A 20,704-nucleotide genomic window follows, 5' to 3' on the forward strand; every position below is an offset into this window, starting at 1 on the left:
TGTTGTGCCTTTTTTGTTAGACAAGACAAATTCTAGTACTTTATTGAAGGGGACAGAATCTCAAGGCATGTAGGGAACAGCAGACATAGCTGAGAAACATCACTGGCTTTATTATCGAAGGGTCCCATTGCATATCTTACTCATGCAACAGTTGCACTGAATTTAGTGGGAGATGTTTACATGAGTAAGGCCATAGGTATACTACACATTTTTACTATGTTGTGATCCCTGATCCATAGGCGCCAACTTTCCCCGGTGCCAGTGGATGCTCGTGCCCCCGGCTCCGCCCTGACTCCACCCCTTCCCTGCCCCTATTGAACCCCTTCCCCAAATCCCCGCCCTGGCCCTGCCTCTTCCCTGAGCATGCCATGTTCCCCCTCCTCCCTGCTACGCGAAACAGCCGCTTTGCGGCACAAGGGCTGGGAGGGAGAGGGGGGAAAAGCAGGCGAGCTCACGGAGTAGGCAGAGGCAAAGCGGAGGTGAGCTGCGGGGAGGGGGGGGGGGAGCTGCTGGGTGCACCCACCAATTTTACTCTGTGGGAGCACCCACAGAGTCAGCACCTATGCCCTAACCAACATAGCTGGCGGGTTTTGCCAGTATAGCTTATTTTGGTCGGGGGGTGGGGAAGAGGGGCTGGAATAAGCAAAAGCACAGTTTATCAGTATAACCTGCTGCATCCACACTAGGAGTGCTTTGCCAGTATAGTATACCATTACAGCTATACCAGCCAAGCGTTCCAAGTGTAGACTTGGCCTTTGGTCAGCAGTACTAGAACCCAAGATACTAGCGGTTAAAGTAAGGAGTTGCAGGGTCAGTGCAGTTCACCATTCTCTGCTAAAAGCAGTGAGGAACTCCCCTTTCCTTGTCTTGAGCAAGCAGTGGTTCACCACAACTCCCTCTCCTTGGCTGATATGGTGAGAGCTGTCCCTCCTTCAATCTACTAAAAGTTGATTTTGTTTTGGCTTCAGTGCACACCCTTTCTTACTTGATTTCCTATGCTTAAAGCAGTGGTTCCCGAACTTGGGACGCCATTTGTGCAGGGAAAGCCCCTGGCGGGCCAGGCTGGTTGGTTTACCTGCTGTGTCCACAGGTTCGGCTGATCGTGGCTCCCACCAGCTGCAGTTCGCTGTGCCCGGCCAATGGGGGCTGTGGGAAGCAGCGGCCAGCACATCCCTCGGCCCGCACCAGTTTCTGCATCCCCCATTGGCCGGACACAGCGAACCGCCGCCACTGGGAACCGCGATCGGCCGAACCTGCAGACGCGGCAGGTAAACAAACTGGCCTAGCCCACCAGGGGCTTTCCCCGCACAAGCGGCGTCCCAAGTTTGGGAAACACTTCTAGAAATAACCAAGAATTCAGTATCTCTAAGAAAACTGGCTTTTATACCTTAGACACCTGTTCCATTATTTGTCACTCACCAAAATTCTGACTATTCCAACATATGTTAGATTTCCTTGGTCATTTTCCCATTAAAATAGCTGCCTTCCACGCCAAGATTGGTGGGTTTCTACAATAGTTTTTGCTGAATTCAATCCTTCTGAAGCCCTGTGCAGCAATAATATGAGTTATTGATTATATAGGATAAACTTAAGCATGTCTCACTTTTAATTTTATTCATTAATGTACAGTAAAGAATGTAGCACAGCAAACCTTGAAAAGAAATGGGCGAAACCAATACAATGAAATTTAGAAAGAACATGAACTGTTTATTAGCAATAAGAGAATTACCCAGTATGTTCATTCTTGTGCACAGAACTTTGTACTATAGGCAACTAGAAGAGTTTTCCATTTCCAGCTGCAGCATCACTGAAGTGACAGTTTTCAAAAGGAGCGTGAAAACACTGGCAAAAAAGGAAGAATGCCCATATCGTGCCTGTTACCCTGCTGCTGTTGATCAGTATCATACTCTGGGTATAAAGAAGCAGTTTTTCCCATGCTAACCACAGTTTGAAAGAGAAATGTCTCAGCCTGGCAAACAGCAGGAGTGTCTTCACTGAAGAGACAAGGTGGGTGAGGAAATATCTTTATTGGACCAACTTCTGTTGGTGAGAGAAACAACCTTTTGAGCTTAGACAGCTCTTTAGGTCTGGGAAGTGTACTCAGTGTCACAGCTAATGGAAGGTGGAACAGATTGCTTAGCATAAGCAGTTAACACATTTCAAAGGTGAAATGGTCCGTAAACACCCCTCCAGTCAGATGGGGAAAAGAAAAGAGAAAAAAAGCTAGGGGGATGGGCTAAGCAGGTTACAGATTGTTGTAATAAGCCATAAATCCAGTGTCTCTCTTCAGTTCATACACAGGAGCAGTAACTACTACTGAACACTACTCCAGACTCCTGTCTGTTTTAACTCCTGTATTCTCATCCAGACAAAGCCAAACTTAAATGTTTTTACGTCCTCCATCTAATACATTAAAAATCTTAATAAATGTTTACTCTAATTATTCATGTTCACTTACTGATTTTTTTTCTTGGTGATCATAGGAAAAACGTCTCCAGGGAATAACATTGTTTGCTAGAGAATGTAGCTGGAAATAGGCAAAATTTTAAATAACCATCAAATTAATGAAGAAACACTTTGACAGACCCCAAAAGACAACGAAAAATTACATTCAGATTAAGGTTTCAGTTCATATTTTTTTTTAGAACGAATAAGGCATTCATCAGCGAACGTGGGGTTTGGCAGTCAAAACATTATTGCAGTCAATATTAGCTGTACAGGAGGAGAATCAGCTCTGTGAGCTGGCTACCTGACAGTGTTGCTCAAGCCCATCATTAAACTTGGGCTACTATACAGCCAAGAGTATAGAAGCAGTGAGGAGCTGCCTCCTCCTGCTGCAGGAGATCTCTGCATATCATACACGGGACTTGAAACTCCCAGCAGCTGCTAGCTTTGCATGTGCATAAGGCTGGCTCTGACTTTTGCTTTTAGTTTTACTTATTTTAGCAGCTTTAACTCATTCTTGAATATAACCTGTTTAATATGAGAAATGAGTATTTGTTGAAGGGAAATTGCAATGATATCTAAAGTGTAAAGCTTACCAGATTTATTATCCACCCTTAAATATGCACTTTTAAAAACTGACAGATTGTATATTGAGGGGCAAACATCAGATTTATATTATCCTTTATATAATTTTATTTGATAGAAAATTTGACATTCTAAAAAGAACCTTGTAGCATAGAAATGTTTGGCACTGAATATGATGCAAGAATATAATGCAGATAGCCATTGACCTAAATTGCTTACAGTCTAAAAGACAGCAGGGAAGAAGGGTCACATAATGAAATATGGCTGTGAAAAAAGCTAATGTCGTCTTGGGATGCATCAGGAGAGGTATTTCCAGTAGGGATAAGGAGGTTTTAGTACCGTTATATAAGGCACTGGTGAGACCTCACCTGGAATACTGTGTGCAGTTCTGGTCTCCCATGTTTAAGAAGGATGAATTCAAACTGGAACAGGTACAGAGAAGGGCTACTAGGATGATCCGAGGAATGGAAAACTTGTCTTATGAAAGGAGACTCAGGGAGCTTGGCTTGTTTAGCCTAACTAAAAGAAGGTTGAGGGGAGATATGATTGCTCTCTATAAATATATCAGAGGGATAAATACCAGAGAGGGAGAGGAATTATTTAAACTCAGTACCAATGTGGACACAAGAACAAATGGATATAAACTGGCCACTAGGAAATTTAGATTAGAAATTAGACGAAGGTTTCTAACCATCAGAGGAGTGAAGTTTTGGAATAGCCTTCCGAGGGAAGTAGTGGGGGCAAAAGATCTATCTTGCTTTAAGATTAAACTCGATAAGTTTATGGAGGAGATGGTATGATGGGATAACATGGTTTTGGTAATTAAATATTCATGGTAAATAGGCCCAATGGCCTGTGATGGGTTTTTAGATGGGGTAAGATCCAAGTTACCCGGGAAAGAATTTTCTGTAGTATCTGGCTGATGAATCTTGCCCATATGCTCAGGGTTTAGCTGATCGCCATATTTGGGGTCGGGAAGGAATTTTCCTCCAGGGCAGATTGGAAGGCCCTGGAGGTTTTTCGCCTTCCTCTGTAGCATGGGGCATGGGTCACTTGCTGGAGGATTCTCTGCTCCTTGAGGTCTTCAAACTACAATTTGAGGACTTCAATAGCACAGATATAGGTGTGAGGTCTTTTTTAGGAGTGGTGGGTGAAGTTCTGTGGCCTGCATTGTGCAGGAGGTCAGACTAGATGATCATAATGGTCCCTTCTGACCTAAATATCTATGAATCTATGAATCTATGAAATCTAGAGGGGAGGCACTCAGAACATGGTGTAACCAAACTTAACACAGCTTAATACATTGCTGTAGTTCCTATATTTTAGGGCTGTCAAGTGATTAAAAAATTAATTGCATGATTAATCGCACTGCTAAATAATAATAGAATACCATTTATTTAAATATTTTTGGATGTTGTCTATGTTTTCAGATACATTGATTTTCAATTACAACACAGAATACAAAGTGTACAGTGCTCACTTTGTATTTATTTTTTATTACAAGTATTTGCACTGTAAAAAAATATAGTATATTTCAATTCACCTAATACAAGTCCTGTAGTGCAATCTCTTTATCATGAAAGTTGAACTTACAAATGTAGAATTATGTACAGAAAAACTGCATTCAAAAATAAAACAGTGTAAAATTATAGAGCCCACAAGTCCACTCAGTCCTACTTCTTGTTCAGCCAATCGCTCAGACAAACAAGTTTGTTTACATTTGCAGGAGACAATGCTGCCCACTTCTTGTTTACAATGTCACCTGAAAGTGAGAACAGGAGTTCTCATGGCACTGTTGTAGCAGGCGTCGCAAGATATTTACATGCCAGATGCACTAAAGGTTTGTATGTGCCTTTATGCTTCAACCACCATTCCAGGGGACATGCATCCATGTTGATGATGGGTTCTGCCACAACAATCCAAAGCAGTGCCGACCGACACATGTTCATTTTCATCATCTGTGTCAGATGCCACCAGCGAAGGTTGATTTTCTTTTTTGGTGGTTTGGGTTCTATAAAAGCTGAGTAGTGTAGACATACCCTTAGACTCTCTGTCATGAACTTATCTATCAATGAGGATGAGGGCTCTGGCTGGGAGTGCAGGGTTTGGGGAGGGGCATGAGGGGACTCAGGGCTGGTGCAGAGGGTGAGAACTCCTGCTAGGGGTGAAGGCTCTGGGGTGGGGCTGGGGATAAGGGGATTGGGGTGCAGGAGGGGTCTCAGGGTAGGCCAGAGGGCTGGGGTGTGGGGGGCCAGGGTTCTGGCTGGGGGTGTGGGGCTGGGGATGAGGGGTTTAGGGTGCAGGACGGTTGGGTGCAGGGGGTGAGGGCTCCGGCTAGCGGTGAAGGATCTGGGGTGTTGCCAGGGATGAGGGGCTTGGGGTGTGAAGGGGGCTCAGGGCTGGGGCAGAGGATTGGGGTGCAGGCTCTGGTGTGGGGCCGTGGATGAGAGGTGTGGGATGCAGGCTGCAGTGGGAACAGAGGACTCCCCCAGCCCTCTCTCTCACCGCAGCAGCTCAGGGCTGGGTGACAGGCGCCTCTCCCCGGCTGCAACTGCTCCGGTGGGCCTGGGCCGGGCCAAAGGAGGGGCTCCTGTCCCCGGCAGCTCCGGTGGGCCTGGGCTGGGCCGAAGGAGGGGCGCCTGCACTGCCCTTGAGAGCTGCTGCGTGGCCACGCAACTTACAGGGAACGTAGGACGTAACCCCATGCTTGGAGGTGACCCTAAAGCTCTGGCTGCCAGAAGCTGGGAGGGGAAGACTTCTGGAACTTTCCAACTTGCCCTGTTCTGTAGGCACCCCCTGAAGCTCTGGCGCGGGCCACTCCCAGAGACAAGATACTGGGCTAGATGGACTATGGATTTGACCCAGTATGGCTGGTCTTAGAAACATCCCTGTGTGCGATCCCATTAACTCAGTAAAATTACTTATGTCGGTATAAAGATATGCAGTTGCATAAATGTTCACAGGAGTGTGGCATGAGATTGTAAACTCTTTGGGAAAGGGATAGAACATACAAGCAAAGGGTTCAGGGTGACTGGCACTCAGTTTGTTAGATCCATAGCACCCCCAAAAGCAGAGGCTTTTTTATGTGGAGTGAGGGGAAGTGATAGAAGGGGGTGAGTTAATAGGACAATGGAGGAGGAAAAGAAAGGAAAACTAGAAATCCCTGAAGGGAAGGATGGAGATAATCATGGAGGCAGGGAGAGTGAGGTAAGCATCACAGTGATGGAGGGAGGGAGGCATACAAAGCAAGCAACCAGCTATTTACACATTTGAAGAACATAGGATTTGCCCTGGTTCCTAATTACTGATTCACTTTCTTCAAATGATGGCTATGTACTCACAACACACTGAAGACACTCCACTTTCTGATGGTTGGCTGGAGTGCGAGAGCAGGCTCCTGCTATGCCCACATGCAGAGAAAGAGACAAGCAGACAGGAGGGATTTTCCTGGCAGTCTGAGTAATCCACACACCCCGGAAGGCAGTAGATAGGGAGGAGGTCTACTGGCAATTGAACGACAAAACTTTTGTCTTTCAGAGGTGTTAACCCCAACCCCACCCCGAAAGACACAAGTTTTGCTGAGACAAGTGCCAGTGTGAACAGCGCATTGTCAGCAGGAGCGCTCTCTTGGCAACAATGCAAATGCCACTTATTGGGGGTGGAAGCAAAAGGCTACCAGCCCTCCTCAAACCATCTCTGAATTTGAATGGCAAACTAATACAGTGCACACACATTTAAAGGTTTCTGCTAACTTTAAACTACTTTTATTTTCATTTTTAATTTGACTAGATTTCAGGTCCTACACCTGCCTCAGTCTCTCTCAGCCAGTTTTGCTGCTATTTTCCTATTTGTTTAAATGTTCCCCTCTCCCCATTGCTGTGTGAAAGACTCACATAAACAACAGAAATTACTATACCGGGGAAACAGCCAAACTGTACAAAAATTACTGTCAAATGTAGAAATTAAACACACAGAAAAAACAAGGAAATATTTTTTCTCTAGTCTGTTTCAGTTACGGTAATCCTAGGTGTCATTTGTAACAATAGTAGCTAAAATACATTGAGACAGAAGAATGATGTTGAAGTTAACAGCAGTCCCATTAAAAATAAACAAATATTTGCATTTCTCCATCTGAGCACTGAACGAATTGGATTTGTTACATAACACCAACCTCTTACAAAACAGTTGCAGTCAATCATTTTCACGGGCCCCTTTTGTCTATGGAAAGAAAGAATGTAGTAAATCTCATCCTTCTTCAAACCTGCTATGGAGCCTTTAAAACTCTGACAGCTTATAAAATGGTTTACATAATTTTGCTTCCTCCCTTCAACTCCCCCCCCCCCGCCAAAGAACTTTTATTCCAAAAGCTTGGTTGTATCCTATATACTTTGTTCATTCTCTCACTATAAAAATACTACACATCACATGGAGAGCATGACTGCACTCATACTGCTTTCTGACCTTGCCCTTCCTGCCTGTGTTTTCATGTGACTGTTCAAGGAAAACTACCTTTTTTCTCTACCCAATGGTACATATTTTCCCAAGGTAAGAGGCACTGGTTGTCAGGAATAAACTAAGCATTGCAGCCTTTCCCAACCCACTTTTAGAAAGCTATTGAATATACTTATTTTTTCGACACACTTTATTTTGTTGGACTCTTTCAGAGGAAACATTCTAACCCAAGGTCTTGCCTGCTCTCCAGCACCATTAAAGGACCCATGGCACTTTTCATAAGAGTAGGAATTTTTTCCTCAACTGTCTTTGTCTTTTCCCCTCACGGTTGTGTAGCTGTTCACTTGTCTGCTGCCTTCACCCCAGAGGCGTGTGAATAACAGTGTGTATAGTTTGCAAGTGCTTTGCAGTCCTTGGAGATGAAAGGAGCTATATCTGTTTCAAATATTTATTATACCTTTTCAGGGTGATAATGAATGACAGTGTCAGTGGGGAAGTGTCAGACCCATTGAACTCTATTGAAACACTTTCAAATGTAACTCTTTTGTAGTAGATTTCTCTCCCTTTGCCCTGCTTTGCCAAGCTCTATACAAAAGAAAGCCCTGATCCTGCAAAGATTTACACACTGTGACTAGTTCCAGTGCTAACAGTGTATAAAATTAGGCATATCTGTAAATCTTTGCAGAATCAGGTCCTAACTAATCCAATTAACTAATTGTGGTGCTGCTTTTTTTTTTGAAGGGGAGGCAGCTAGATGTGCTCAAAAGATATTGGAACTTCTGGACAGTTACTGATAAAGGATAAAAAGGCATCCCCAAAAGCTCTGAATCTTCTACCATTACTTAAAACACATAGGTGAGATTCTTTGCTGTTCCTTTAACACGGGTGGGCAAACTATGGCCCACAGGCCGCGTCCAGCCCATCAGACATTTTAATCCGGCCCTCAGACTCCCACTTGACCCGCTCCGGCGCTCCAGCCAGAGAATGGGGTCAGGAGCTTGCCCCGCTCCATGCGTGGCATGGCACCGCGTGGCTCCTGGAAGCAGCAGCATGTCCACCCTACAGCTCCTACACATAGGGGCAGCCAGGGAGCTCCGCATGGTGCTGCCACCCCAAGCACCACCCCTACAGCTCCAATTGGCCAGGAACCACGGCCAATGGGAGCTGCAGGGGCGGCACCTGTGGATGGGGTAGTGTGCAGAGCCACCTGGCCAGTGCTGCGCCTCCGGGTAGGAGCCGGAGGGGGAACATGCCGCTGCTTCCGGGAGCTGCTTGAGGTAAGCGATGCCCAGAGCCTGCACCCCTGACCTCCTGCGCCCCAGCCCTGATTCCCTTCCTGCCCTCCAAACCCCTCAGTCCCAGCCTGGAGCATCCTCCTGCACCCCAAACCCCTCATCCCTAGCCCCACCCCAGAGCCTGTACCCCCAGCTGGAGCCCTCACCCCCTCAACCTTAACCCTCTGCCCCAGCCTGGAGCCCCCTGCCACACCCTGAACCCCTCATTTCTGGCCCTACCCCAGAGCCCACACCCCTAGCTGGTGCCCTCACCACCTTCCGCACCCCAATTTCATGAGCATTCATGGCCCGCCATACAATTTCCATACCCAGATGTGGCCCTCAGGCCAAAAGGTTTTCCCACCCCTGCTTTAACAGGTGCAGCACAGAGCTTGCAGCCCGGAACGGGAGGGGCCTATGGTGGCTTGAAGCCACTCATGGGCCTTCCTGACCCTGGGCAGTTCTGGGAGTTGCAGAGGCCCCTGGCATAATTTAGACAGCTCTAGGGGACTGGCTATGTTACAGCAGCATCCCATGTGCCCTTTGAGCCAAAGCACGGCCTGAAATCTCTGCTGTACTGGTACTACAGCCCCCCTCCCCAGCATACTCCATACACGCCAGGGCTTGTGAGGGGGTCCTGGAGGGCAGCTTTTCTCCCCCAGTGCCTGCACTGGGGAACTCCGCCCCCAGCTGCACAGAGGGATTTTAGGTCCCCTTTAGGCTGCTCTGGCCCTTTACTCAGCTCAGACGGGCTGAAACAAAGGTGAAGAGCTCTTTTCAAATTATACAGGTAGAGGGGTTATAGCTGATTCAGCGTATAGAGTATGACAATGAATAGGATTGACTAGCTCTCTCTATTAGGGGATCTGCACTTGCACAACGTATTATTCCTGAATTTATTTGAAGATCCTGGGATTTATTCCTAAAATTAAATGTTTTTGTCTTGTGAGTAGAACATCTATTGAACTTTTTGACCCATTGAGAATAATTTTTGTATGTGACTTTATGGCAACTCCATTGGGGATGTTTGCCTTTGTCTTTCCTAGTCAGTAGCCTCTCTTTATACTCTAACATGAGTGCGTTGTAAAATATTGAAATCAATACAAATGTGTAAAACAATGATTATTGTAACTGACCAATAGCATTTTCATAGAGAGAATCAAACCTCTCAGGCCTTTTCATTTGTTTGGGTAAGGAATCTACATCTAAATCCAGATTCATGTTTTGCAGCTGAGCCCCTCACTTATTTATGCACTGAGAACAGGTCTGCTTACCATGTGAACTTGTAAAAGGTGGGATGAACTAATTAAATGCAGTTTTCCTTTAAGGCCTATATTTGGCAGAACCTTCAGGCACAAGTCACATGTGCAACCTCTGATGAGGCTATCTGGCCAAAGAGCCTGTCAGACACTGGTGAACGCCGTCTGTTATTCTATATCCTTGGAAAGCTGTTCAGTACATATCCAAGGTAAGTTAGGCAGACCTGTAGGTCTAAGAAAAGAGCATTTAATTTTCAACCATGTCTGAGCCTTTCAAGGATCCTCATTGGATCCTTCTTTTCCCCCACAGTACTTTCTTTCCCCTGCCCTCGTCAACCTGCCTAGCCCTTTAGCTGAGGACTGAACTCAGTTCTTTCTCTACAAGGTCCATCAAAACTGCTCCTGAATTGGCCAGAGGGATCAGCACCAAGTGACACACAGCATTGCCCCCACCCTGGGGGTTCTGTCTGCTACTTCCACAGCCCTAGCAAATTGAGACTGAGCTAGAGCTGTGAGCTGCACTCTTCCCCTGCAAGTTAATCCTGGATTGCTGCACCAGCCTCCATCCATGGTTCAGTTCTGCTTCCATGGAAGGTCAGTGCCAAAACTTTCAGTGAGAGCAGGATGGGGGCCTTTGTCCTTACCACTATACTGTAGTAATCTCTAAATCTGATTTAGCAAAAAAATCAGCCGGGCTCCCATGCTGCTCAGGGCTACAGAATTACACACACACACATAAATTGGCATGCTATGTGTCTGCATGGCGTGAAAAATTATTGGAAGTTTTGCTGAATTAAGAAATTGAAATACACTGGAAGTTTCTCCCAAGTGAAATTCCTTTACTGGTATTTACTGGATGTTTTTGAACTTGAGAAGTGAGAGGGCTGTGGAATTTTTTAGAGTTGGGATATCAAAGGAAAACATTTCTCTCCTATGCTGAAGTTAAACTCTAATCACTGCTCAGCTCTCTTGGAATTTGGCAGCATACCAGTGCTCCTTCCCTTCAGTAGGTCATGTGGAAATACTAGCATGTTTTCTTAAAGAAACTCTCAGCTCTTTTCAAGTACTTACATGGATGCTACTTTCCTGTTTGAATTGGGTTCTAACTGCTTCAGAAATCAAATTTCATTTTCTCTGAAATAAGCACTATTCACATCTACAGCATTTTATATGTAATCATTAAAATATTTCAAATGCATTAACACCAAAAAATACAACTTTTAAAATTAGTTTTTAGGTTGACATTTGTATTTAATTATAACTGAATCAAATATTTTAGCTCTGAAAATGTTAAAAACGTAATTAATGTAATTATTGTGATGTTCAATATATTTAATATTTGCTTCATTTTTATATAGGTTTCTATTAATCTGAAGTTGTCCACATGTTTACCAAAGGCTGTAAATCTTATATATGAACAGCTGGTACACAAGAGCTATTTTGTTCAGTTATAAGGGTACGGAACATACAGTTATGGATTCTCTTCCCTCTGCTCTTTGTGACTGGATTATTGATTGGCTTTAAGCTATAGCCATAGTACTGGAGATACTTTCTGATAGGTAACAGTTAATTCTGTCCAAGGCTGGATTATCTATTCTGTGCTCATATGAATCTTTGACCAGGGTCGGTGCCTGATCTCAGCATTCTCTCCTTTATAACTTTTATTCTCCTGGAACGATAACTGCCCTTCAGTTTTTCAGTCTTATCCATTGGTTGTAGATCCATGCATCAAATTCCGTCCCTCTTTCCCCTCTCCCGCATTATTATTTGTTTCCTACTAAGGTATTGCTAAATTCCATCCGGATGTGAAATCATCCTGGAAAGATGCAGTGGTCTTATTATTATTTATTTAGTATTTGTATTTGTATTTATTTAGTATTTGTGGTAGTGTCTAGAAGCCCCAGTGATAGATCAGAGTCTCACTGTGCTAGCTCCTTTATGTATGTAACACACACACTGAAATCAGACTCTGCCCCAAAGAGGTCACAATCTTCTTTTAAAAAGTTATCTTAAAGTAACAAAATCTGCTTTGGATGAACGCAATAAACTTTACCCTGGATCAATATATGAAATGTATTTTATACATTTAATACATATGTATGCGTCTTCAAACACTATATAGCAAAATTTCTGTGTCAGGCAAGGATTCCTTTGTTAAATGTCGGCAAAACCTGCCAAGTTGGTCCAGGGAAGCCAGCTCACCCACCTTTCCATAAGAATGCCAAGGAATCCCCCCCAGTATGGCTCAGTATTGACTCCATGCCCTCTACGGCAATCCAAGAAGCACACTGTACTGTACTGATCGTGGTACCAAGCAGGGTTTGGTGTGCATGCTGGTGCCCAGTCTGTTAAACCATGGGTTAGAAGGACACTGTCAACATAGCTTGTTAGGAAACATTCCTCACCACTGTTAGAAATAACCAGAGATTACCAGAATGGAAAGAATATTAACCATGCTTTCTTCTCCCTATGTTTGCTCACTTTTGATCATAAATAATACTGAGCACTTCAGTGCTTTCATCCACAGCTCTCAAAATGCTCTATAACTATGAAGTTTCCCTATCCCCCTGCTCCCCATTTCACAGAGCGATAGTATGGAGGAGTTAAGTGACTGGTCCAATGCCACACAGGAAGGCTGTGGCCTCCCACTTGTGTTTTACTCACATTCCCCAACAGCAGCGGGCGGCGGGTTCTCCTGCAGCATGCTATTATGTCCTGACTGAAATGACAAGGGATCATTCAAAATAATGTTAATTGATTTTGTAAATGTTTTGCTTTAAACCATTCTGTTCATGGCAATTTTGTAAATATTCCACTCCACACACTCCTTAACAAATTATAAATGTGGCATTAACAATGTCCCTTTGAGCTGTGAAAGCCGCAGTGCTTCAGGAGCAGCTGTGGAACCTATTTATGTTAAACAGAATTCAGAATGAAGCTACCATGCAGCGGCAACCACTTAGCTCTGATGTTTCCCGCAAGCAAAGGAGCTTTGTGAGATCTATTTGGATCTCCCTGTGGACTCATAGAAATATTGAAATTAGAGCTGGAAAAGACCTATTAGTCCATCATGTCCAGCCCCTGCCAGTGCAGGATTTTAACTAGCACATTGCCATGCTTGGCATGTATGTCCCAGGCAATGGGAATCCCACTATTGATAGGTCCATCAATGAGTATTAGCCAGGATGGGAAGGAATGGCATCCCTAGCCTCTGTTTGCCAGAAGATGAAAATAAGTGACAGGGCATGGATCACTTGATGATTACCTGTTCTGTTCATTCCCTCTGGGGCACTTGGTACTGTCCACTGTCGGAAGACAGGATACTGGGCTAGATGGACCTTTGGTCTGACCCAATAGGGCCATTCTTATGTTCTTATTTCCTTTGTGAGACAATTCTATGATCTAACAGTCTTGTAGGACAGCTCTGCATTTATTCCTGTGGTCCTGTTGCCCCCCAGTTTATCCAGCATTTGGGAGGAGGCAGAAAAGCTGTTTTTCAAGCCACTTCCAGCACCACCGTAGAGTGCAGAGGAACCATATTGCAACCCCCACTGGCCTGTCAGCATCAGTCTCTTCCTCCTCACATTGCTAACCCTGCAGTGAAGGAGAGTAAGGCATGAAGAGTAAGACAGACTTACCTGTTGCCTTGGAGGGTCCCCAGCCTCTTGCCATCTCTCTTCTTCTATCACTGTGGTCCTGCTTCTTGGGGCCTTGTAAGGAGTGACAAAAGGGGAGAAGAAAATTCCAGGAAAGTAGTGGAGGGGATGGTGGAGAGAATCCCATGGGAGTGAGGGAAAGAGAGGATAAAGGGGAATCCAAAAGAGGGGAGGGGAGAATCCCAGGGTGGAGTGGGGGGAAAATCCTGGGGGACAGGGGAAGGAACAAAGGTGGCAAAGAAGGAAATCCTAAGTGTGGAAATCCAAGTGGGTCAAGGGAAGAAGACAGCTGACAGATGGTGGTGAAGGGAGAGAGTCCTACAGAAGGTGAAATCCTGAAACGACTAATAAATATAAGAGTATACACTGTTTAGAAATGTGAATGAGAAAAAATGGTGAGAAGGCAGAGAACGAGTGAGAGATGGGAAGGGTAAGGAAAGGATGGCTAGAAAGAGGTAACTTCTAGGATAATTTTAAGTTCTGTATTTGATTATTGTTCCTTTGCAGACATTGGAGAAAACAGACTCTTTTGAGTAACAGTATTAATATTGCTAGTTGTCTACTCTGGTTACTGTAGTATATTAGTGCGGTTTCCTAGTTTCTACCGGGTTTCTTATTATTAATTATGGCTATTTTGTTGTGTTATTTCCTGCCCATGTTCATATTTCTGTAGTGGACTCTGAATGAGTTGTAGGATCATTCCCTCTCTCCTCAATACATACTTTCTTGCCCCTTCCTCTGCATGGGATGGATACCTAAATGAGTTTGCCTGCTTTCTAGAAATCAAGCCTTCTATGGATCACACATCCGGTGTACACTCATTATCTCTTTTCACGAAAAAAAACAAGAACTTTGCTGTGCAGGTGTTAAAAGTGAAAGTGGGGAATTAGAAGGGGGATTGCCCAGCCTTCTCTGGCTACTGCTAAAACATCACTAACTGCCAATGAAAACTCAAATCTCTGGATAATAAAGATATATCAGAAGAGCAAATATTTGCTTTTGGAATATACCTGATGGTATCAATTGCAAATATATATTTTGCATAGGAGAGGCCATGTAAGGGTTTTAGCCCCTCCACATTTGAATTCTCAGTTCAGTCACTCTGACAGTACTATCAATGTGCACACACTCTCTGAATATATAAGATTTTAGAAAATGTCTGCAGCTGCATTTATATACATTTATTTGGCAGATTATGTTGCATCTCTCTCCTTGGATATGACAGAATTTTTGTGTACATTATAGAAAAAATGGAATGTGTCTCCGAGTGTTCTCTCTCCTAGGTCCATACATAGACAGTGATTTTTGTGGCTGTGAAATCTACCCCTTGCCTTTGAACTGCGTTTCCCACTTTAAAATTTCACTTAAAAATATTTCTAGCCCTCACAGAAGATATTGCTGAAAATGTTCAGAGTACAAACTAATGCAGTGGTGTCTTCTTTAGTTTACAGACATTCTGTAACTGTAGTTCTAAGAGGTTTAAACTGCCCTGTAATCTCAATGGATCAACTTTGAAACCTAAAGAAAACTGAGAAAATTTTCAACCTTGTTAAATATCACTGCTGATCAGCAGTAAAATATCCAACAAATCTGGTTATCCCACACAACTTAATTGCCTCTAATCCCGCCCGGGATGCCAAAAGTCTCCTCCCAAATGGTTGTAATAGCCAACTGAAATTTATTGCACTATTATGTATTACCAAACAAAAGATTATGGCAAAATGAAAATTGAAAGTGTGGAGGGGACAGCACAAAATAAGTCAAATTTAGTAGCAAAACAACACATAGGCCACTATACTGACTTCATATATTTGTACTAATTTTTGTATTTAATACATGTACACTTAAATTGAAGTTTTAAATCTTTATTGAAGGATGAGATTTTTCAAAACTGCCCAAAGGAAGTTAAGTACTTTCAAAGGATCTGGACCTCAGTTTCCACTGATTTTCCAGTTTTTCACTTTTTTTGGGACAATCCCACCCTAAATCTTTAATCTTTTTAACTTAAATGATATTGTAAAACTGCCAGTTTGCTGTGCCAGACTATTGCAGAATTGAAGTTTAGCTTGTCACAGAGTAGGGGAGTCTGGAAAAAAGAAAAAACACTGTGAGATGTTTTCCCATTTTTTATCTACAGTTCATTATGATTTGTTTTCTGATCTGCCGTACCACAGAATAGATAGCGCCTTGGTTATACTGCCATCTACTACCATAAATAGTTCCTGTTTTTCCTTCTTGTTTACCCTTCGTAAATATTTGCAAACTGATCTCATAATCCTCCCCCTTCATCTCTTAGACAAGACAACGACTAAGGTCAAAATGCACAACAACCTGCTCAGAAAACTGGCCAGACCGACATGCGGCGTCAACACCCAAATGTTATGCGCTTAGGCCTTGGCTCTCTGTTATTCAGCGGCGGAGTACTGCGGCCCAGTATGGGCTCGCTCATCTCGGACAAAGATGATCAATTTACAACTTAATTCCACCATGCATATCATTTCAGGCACACTTAAATCTTCTCTACCTTGGTTACCAGTTCTCTGCAATATTGCTCTGCCCAGTGTTCGCAGAGACGAAAGTGTTGCAGAGCTCATGATGAAATTGCATGATATGCCATATGTTCCGTTAATTAAAGACTTGTTTAATCCATCACATGGTCATCTGCCCTCACATTGCCTGCTGGGGATAAATTTACTGGGTGAAGAATTTATGGTAGAGGACACAAAATGAGTTTCATGGTTCGCAAAATAAGTGACAAATTATTACCTTGTCTTTGATCCCACTCAATGTCAGCCCAGGTTTGATTTACACAAAGGCAATGAAGCCTTCTGAACCAGTTTCGTACCGGACATGGAATTTGTACAGCAGCAGAATTTCGGTGGCATTTTAGAGATAGTCCACTATGTCTATGTGGGCAGCCACAAACCACGACATATTGTTGAGGACTGCAAATGGCAGCTTCCTGGAATTCTTCGTGCCTTGAACATCATTGATAAGAACACTGTGGCTTGGCTTGACCAAATTGCATAAGCCAAATAAGAATAACAACAACCTTTTAGTAAAATAGGACATCACTGAACTAACAATAATGTTTAGGCCCCAACCCTGCAATGAATACTGTGTGTGAGTCCCATTCTCTTCGCAGTTCTCATTGTAGGATTGGGGTCCTAATTCTCTATAAGTCCTTCCAGCTTCTTAATTCCTGTTACTCTTCTTCATATTCCTATTCACTAAGAAAGTATCTAGAACTGACCACACAGTATTTCAGCTGTGGTCACCCTAGAGCTGTATAAAAAGCTTTCTTCCTTCATGTGACCCCTGCAGATACAGTCTGTGACCCATTATTGCTTTGAGGTTTTGTTTGAAATATTAACATCACATCACTTTATAAAATAGTGTGTGATTTGCAGTCTGCTCTCCTATACAGAGGAAAGCTGGCCTGCTGTGTGGTGCAAGACAAAGTGGGAGTCAGTGACTAGAGCTTTTTTTGCCCAGCTCTGCCAGGTGATTCCTGGGTCACCTTGGGCATCCTATATCTTGGTTGCCCCATCTGTAGAAGTGGGATCATCCCACCAGCTGTTCTCCTAGAGACATTGAGGCCCTTATGTCTGTGAGGTGCTTGGGGGTATTTGGCGGGGAGCACTAAGGAAGGGCAAGGGCTTGTCTTCACCCCAGGATCATCTGCCTCCCCGGTTTCTCTCCTTTTCATCCACACCTGTGGCACGAATCGTTCTTCCCGGACGATACCGACGTGGACTACTCGGAACCACATTTATTTTGCTTCTTTCTACGCGCTGTCCTTAAGTGGCCTCCCCCAGGCTTGGTGCCTGTGCCCAGCCCTTTCTCGGGGGCCAGGGGTCCCTGTGGGAAGGGAGTGGGGGGAGCAGGCTGTTCCCCGGGGCGGTGGCCATACCTGACCCGTTTTCTGAGGAGGGGGCCGACCCTCCCGGTGGTGCCCGCGCTCCCGGCCCTTTCTCTGGACAGGGGCTGTTCCCCACCAGGCCCGCGGCTCAGGTAACCGCTCCCGCTCGGGGCAGGCGCCTCCTGGCCCCGGCGCGCCTCAGGGCGGGCTCTCTCCGCCCTTTCCGCTCAGCGGCAGGGGGAGGAGCAGGCGGCGCTAGCAGCAGCAGCAACCAGCGCTTCTCCGGCCGGAGCTGCCCCTGCGTAGGACAACGAGGGATCTCCGCAGGGCAGCTCGCGCCCGGCCGGCCTAGGGAGCGCGGGGAGGCTCCGTCCAGCGAGGGCCTGGGGCGCCCCCCGCCCCTCCCGGCCCCGGCACTAGCGGGGAGGCGGCTCCTCTCTCCAGGACCGCGGCGCCCCGGGAGCTGAACGCCGTCCCAGGGGATTGCGGTGCCCGAGGCGGGGTTCGGGGCGTCCCCTGGCGGGGCTAGAGCAGCGGGGCCGGGCGCCGCACCATGCTGCCCCCGCTCTCCCTGCGCCCGTCCGCCTAAGGGCAGGGAGCCCGCGCCAGCTCCCCGCGCTGCCATGCTGCCGGCGCTCCGCTAGGCGAGCCCGGCTCCCGCGGCGGCTCGGGACCTGACGGGCAGGGATCGTTGCGCCGCCCTCCGAGCGCTCGGGCGGCGGCACCATGAGGAACGGCGAGGACTTGGAAGGCTTCGATGGCGAGGCGTCCAGCACCTCCATGATCTCCGGGGCCAGCAGCCCCTACCAGCCCACCACCGAGCCCGTCAGCCAGCGCCACGGGCTGGGCGGCCTCCGCTGCGACCTGGACTATCTGCGGGGCGCCTTCGGCAAGATCAAGATCACCGAGGTGGTAGGTACAGCGCCTCGGGCAGGCCGGGACGGGCCGCGGCATCCGTGAGGAGGGCAGTGGTCTCCGGATCCTTACCCCCCGGGGGCATTGTTCCTCCCCGCACTGCCCCGGCGCCTCCATCCGCTGTGGGGCGAGCAGGGTGTATGTGTCGGGGGCGGGAGGGTTTACGGTCAGAGGAGTCAGTTTCTTGTTCCTTTCCCGGCCCCGAGCTTTCTCCAGTCCAGGCGGCTCACAGGTGGAGGGGGAGGACGAGCTCTGCAGCGCTTCATTCCTCAGGTGAGAATTTAACCTTCCTGCCCTTCATCCCGCCCTGCCTCCACGCAAGGTTTCTGCTTGCATGGCCCTGCTGATAAGTACTAGCGCTGCCCCCTCCTTTAGGTCATCTTAGTCTGGGAAGTTCAAAGAAACCTGTAACAAGTTGGTGTTGGGTGTTCTAAATCCCTTCGGCGTTGGTAAGAAATTCCACCCCCCTTTCGTGGTGTGGGGTAGTTTTACTTTTGCTAATGGTTACTTGATGGTCTTATTTTTGAGAGAGACCTGGGATTTTTGATCTTTTGACATATGAGGCAGCAGGTGAGGGGCAAGTTTGTGAGTCCCTTTTCTGCCTCCCATAGATCCATCATCTGGTAACAATTCGCCCATTGTTTCTGGCTAGCTGAATCAAAGGTGTGTGTGAGAGGGTGTTTTTGATGTTTTATAGGTGTATTCACTAACTCCAGACTAGCTTGGATTCACCTATGTGTACATGTGATACTCAGTTGTTAGTGTACTTTTGGTTGTCAAGGTGTATAAACTCACAACATACCACTTTGCGTGTTAGAGCTCTATATAGTAGAGGTGGGACCCCAAGAACAATGGTTCAGGTCAAGTGGAAGGATGATATTAATGCTGTCATCTCTTGTATATTAGAAAGTTTTATTAAAATGTGTTTAGGCCACAAACTCCATTTTTAAAACAATCTGTTTTCCTAAATGCCATTCAGATCCCATTTTTTCACTTTCCTGAATTGCTTGAGAGTGGATTCAGCACAAACTGTATGTGTACCGATTTGTTACCAGCCAGTACATAGCATTTTATGTTGTTGCAAGTGTTTGTCTAATTTATGAAGGTAACGAGTTAACCTGAAATTTTTTAATTTAAGAAGAATATTATTTTTTATTTAAATACGACTGAAGAGAGGTAGGATTTGTACACCTGCATACCTGTACCATCCTGGTATCTCTTTCGTTGATTATTGAAGGAGTAACTAGTTGTACAGCTGGCTGTGTAAAGGCCCAAATTTTGCTCTGTTATATGGGTTGTACTCCTACTTGATTTAAGGCAGCGCTACAACTTGAACTCTAGTCAGGTGAATAAATGAATTTCAGAACCTTTAAGTCCTACACCTGCCCTTTAATCCCACTGCTGAACTGTTTTTTTTATTTGATTTGCAGGACCAGATGGTGACTAATCAAGGATCAGTCACCAATTGTGCTACACATTGTATAGATGTGCAGTAAAAGGACAGGCTCTGCTCAGACTTGACAATCTATGCAATCCTACACAGACTCTGTGTAAAGTTAGCACATGCATGAGTAGTTCCCTTGACTTTAGTGGGACTTTCATGGGGGAGGGATAGCTCAGTGGTTTGAGCATTGGCCTGCTAAACCCAGGGTTGTGAGTTCAATCCTTGAGGGGGCCATTTAGGGAACTGGGGCAAAAATTGGGGATTGGCCCTGCTTTGAGCAGGGGGTTGGACTAGATGACCTCCTTGAGGTCCCTTCCAACCCTGATATTCTATGACTACTTGCAGCATATAAATTAAAGCATGTGCCTACATCTTTGCAGGATTGGGACTTTTGTTCTGGCAGAATTCAACAGGTAGAGAAAATAAACAGCAGGAGAAGAAAGGGGGGGGAAGGATAAAGTAACTGTAAATCCAATAAATTGTACCAGTAAGAAGTCCTAATTCTTGTAGTTTTATACGCTTTAGTTTTTAACTGTTTTTCTCTCCTTGTTTGTTTGTGGACGACACACACAAGCAGAGGACACTAATGAAAGGTTGCACCTTGCAAACATACAGGTGAATAACTTCATTCACAGGAGTAGTTCCAATGGGCACTGCTTGCCTGAATACATGTTACTCACTTTTGTGCTTGCAGGTTCAGGCCCTAACTGACTGAAGTGGTGTCAAATGCATAAAGAAAACAAATTGAAGAAATAGAGAAATAATTTTCTAATTTCTCTTAGATAATAAACTTCATGTATTAACAATTGTTT

The 20,704-nt window shown here is 45.3% G+C and overlaps 1 protein-coding gene and 1 long non-coding RNA gene across 6 annotated transcripts in view; one reads left to right on the top strand and one right to left on the bottom strand.

The window, feature by feature from the left end:
* Positions 1 to 4,426: 4,426 nt before the first annotated feature.
* Positions 4,427 to 18,113, bottom strand: LOC140896330 (uncharacterized). Of its 3 annotated transcripts, XR_012154519.2 has the most exons (5): positions 17,585 to 18,113; positions 13,654 to 13,725; positions 12,680 to 12,734; positions 10,031 to 10,247; positions 4,427 to 7,248 (listed from the first exon to the last, which is right to left on the bottom strand). It is a non-coding gene; the product is annotated as an uncharacterized LOC140896330 (long non-coding RNA). The 3 variants fall into 3 exon arrangements; XR_012154517.2 differs by having other exon boundaries at positions 13,654 to 18,113; XR_012154518.2 differs by lacking the exon at positions 10,031 to 10,247 and having other exon boundaries at positions 13,654 to 18,113.
* CMTM4 (CKLF like MARVEL transmembrane domain containing 4) overlaps positions 17,768 to 20,704 on the top strand; it is a 59,607-nt gene continuing 56,670 nt past the window's right edge. For all 3 annotated transcript variants that reach the window (XR_012154516.2, XM_073307964.2, XM_073307962.2), the window contains exon 1: positions 17,768 to 18,445. Coding sequence is in view for 2 of the 3 variants with exons in the window: in XM_073307964.2 (XP_073164065.1) it covers positions 18,260 to 18,445 (186 nt within the window). In the remaining variant the exon portion in view is untranslated. The remainder of the gene's footprint in view (positions 18,446 to 20,704) is intronic.

This window comes from Lepidochelys kempii, chromosome 12, assembly GCF_965140285.1.
Source record: "Lepidochelys kempii isolate rLepKem1 chromosome 12, rLepKem1.hap1, whole genome shotgun sequence".
NCBI classification, from domain to species: Eukaryota; Metazoa; Chordata; order Testudines; family Cheloniidae; genus Lepidochelys; species Lepidochelys kempii.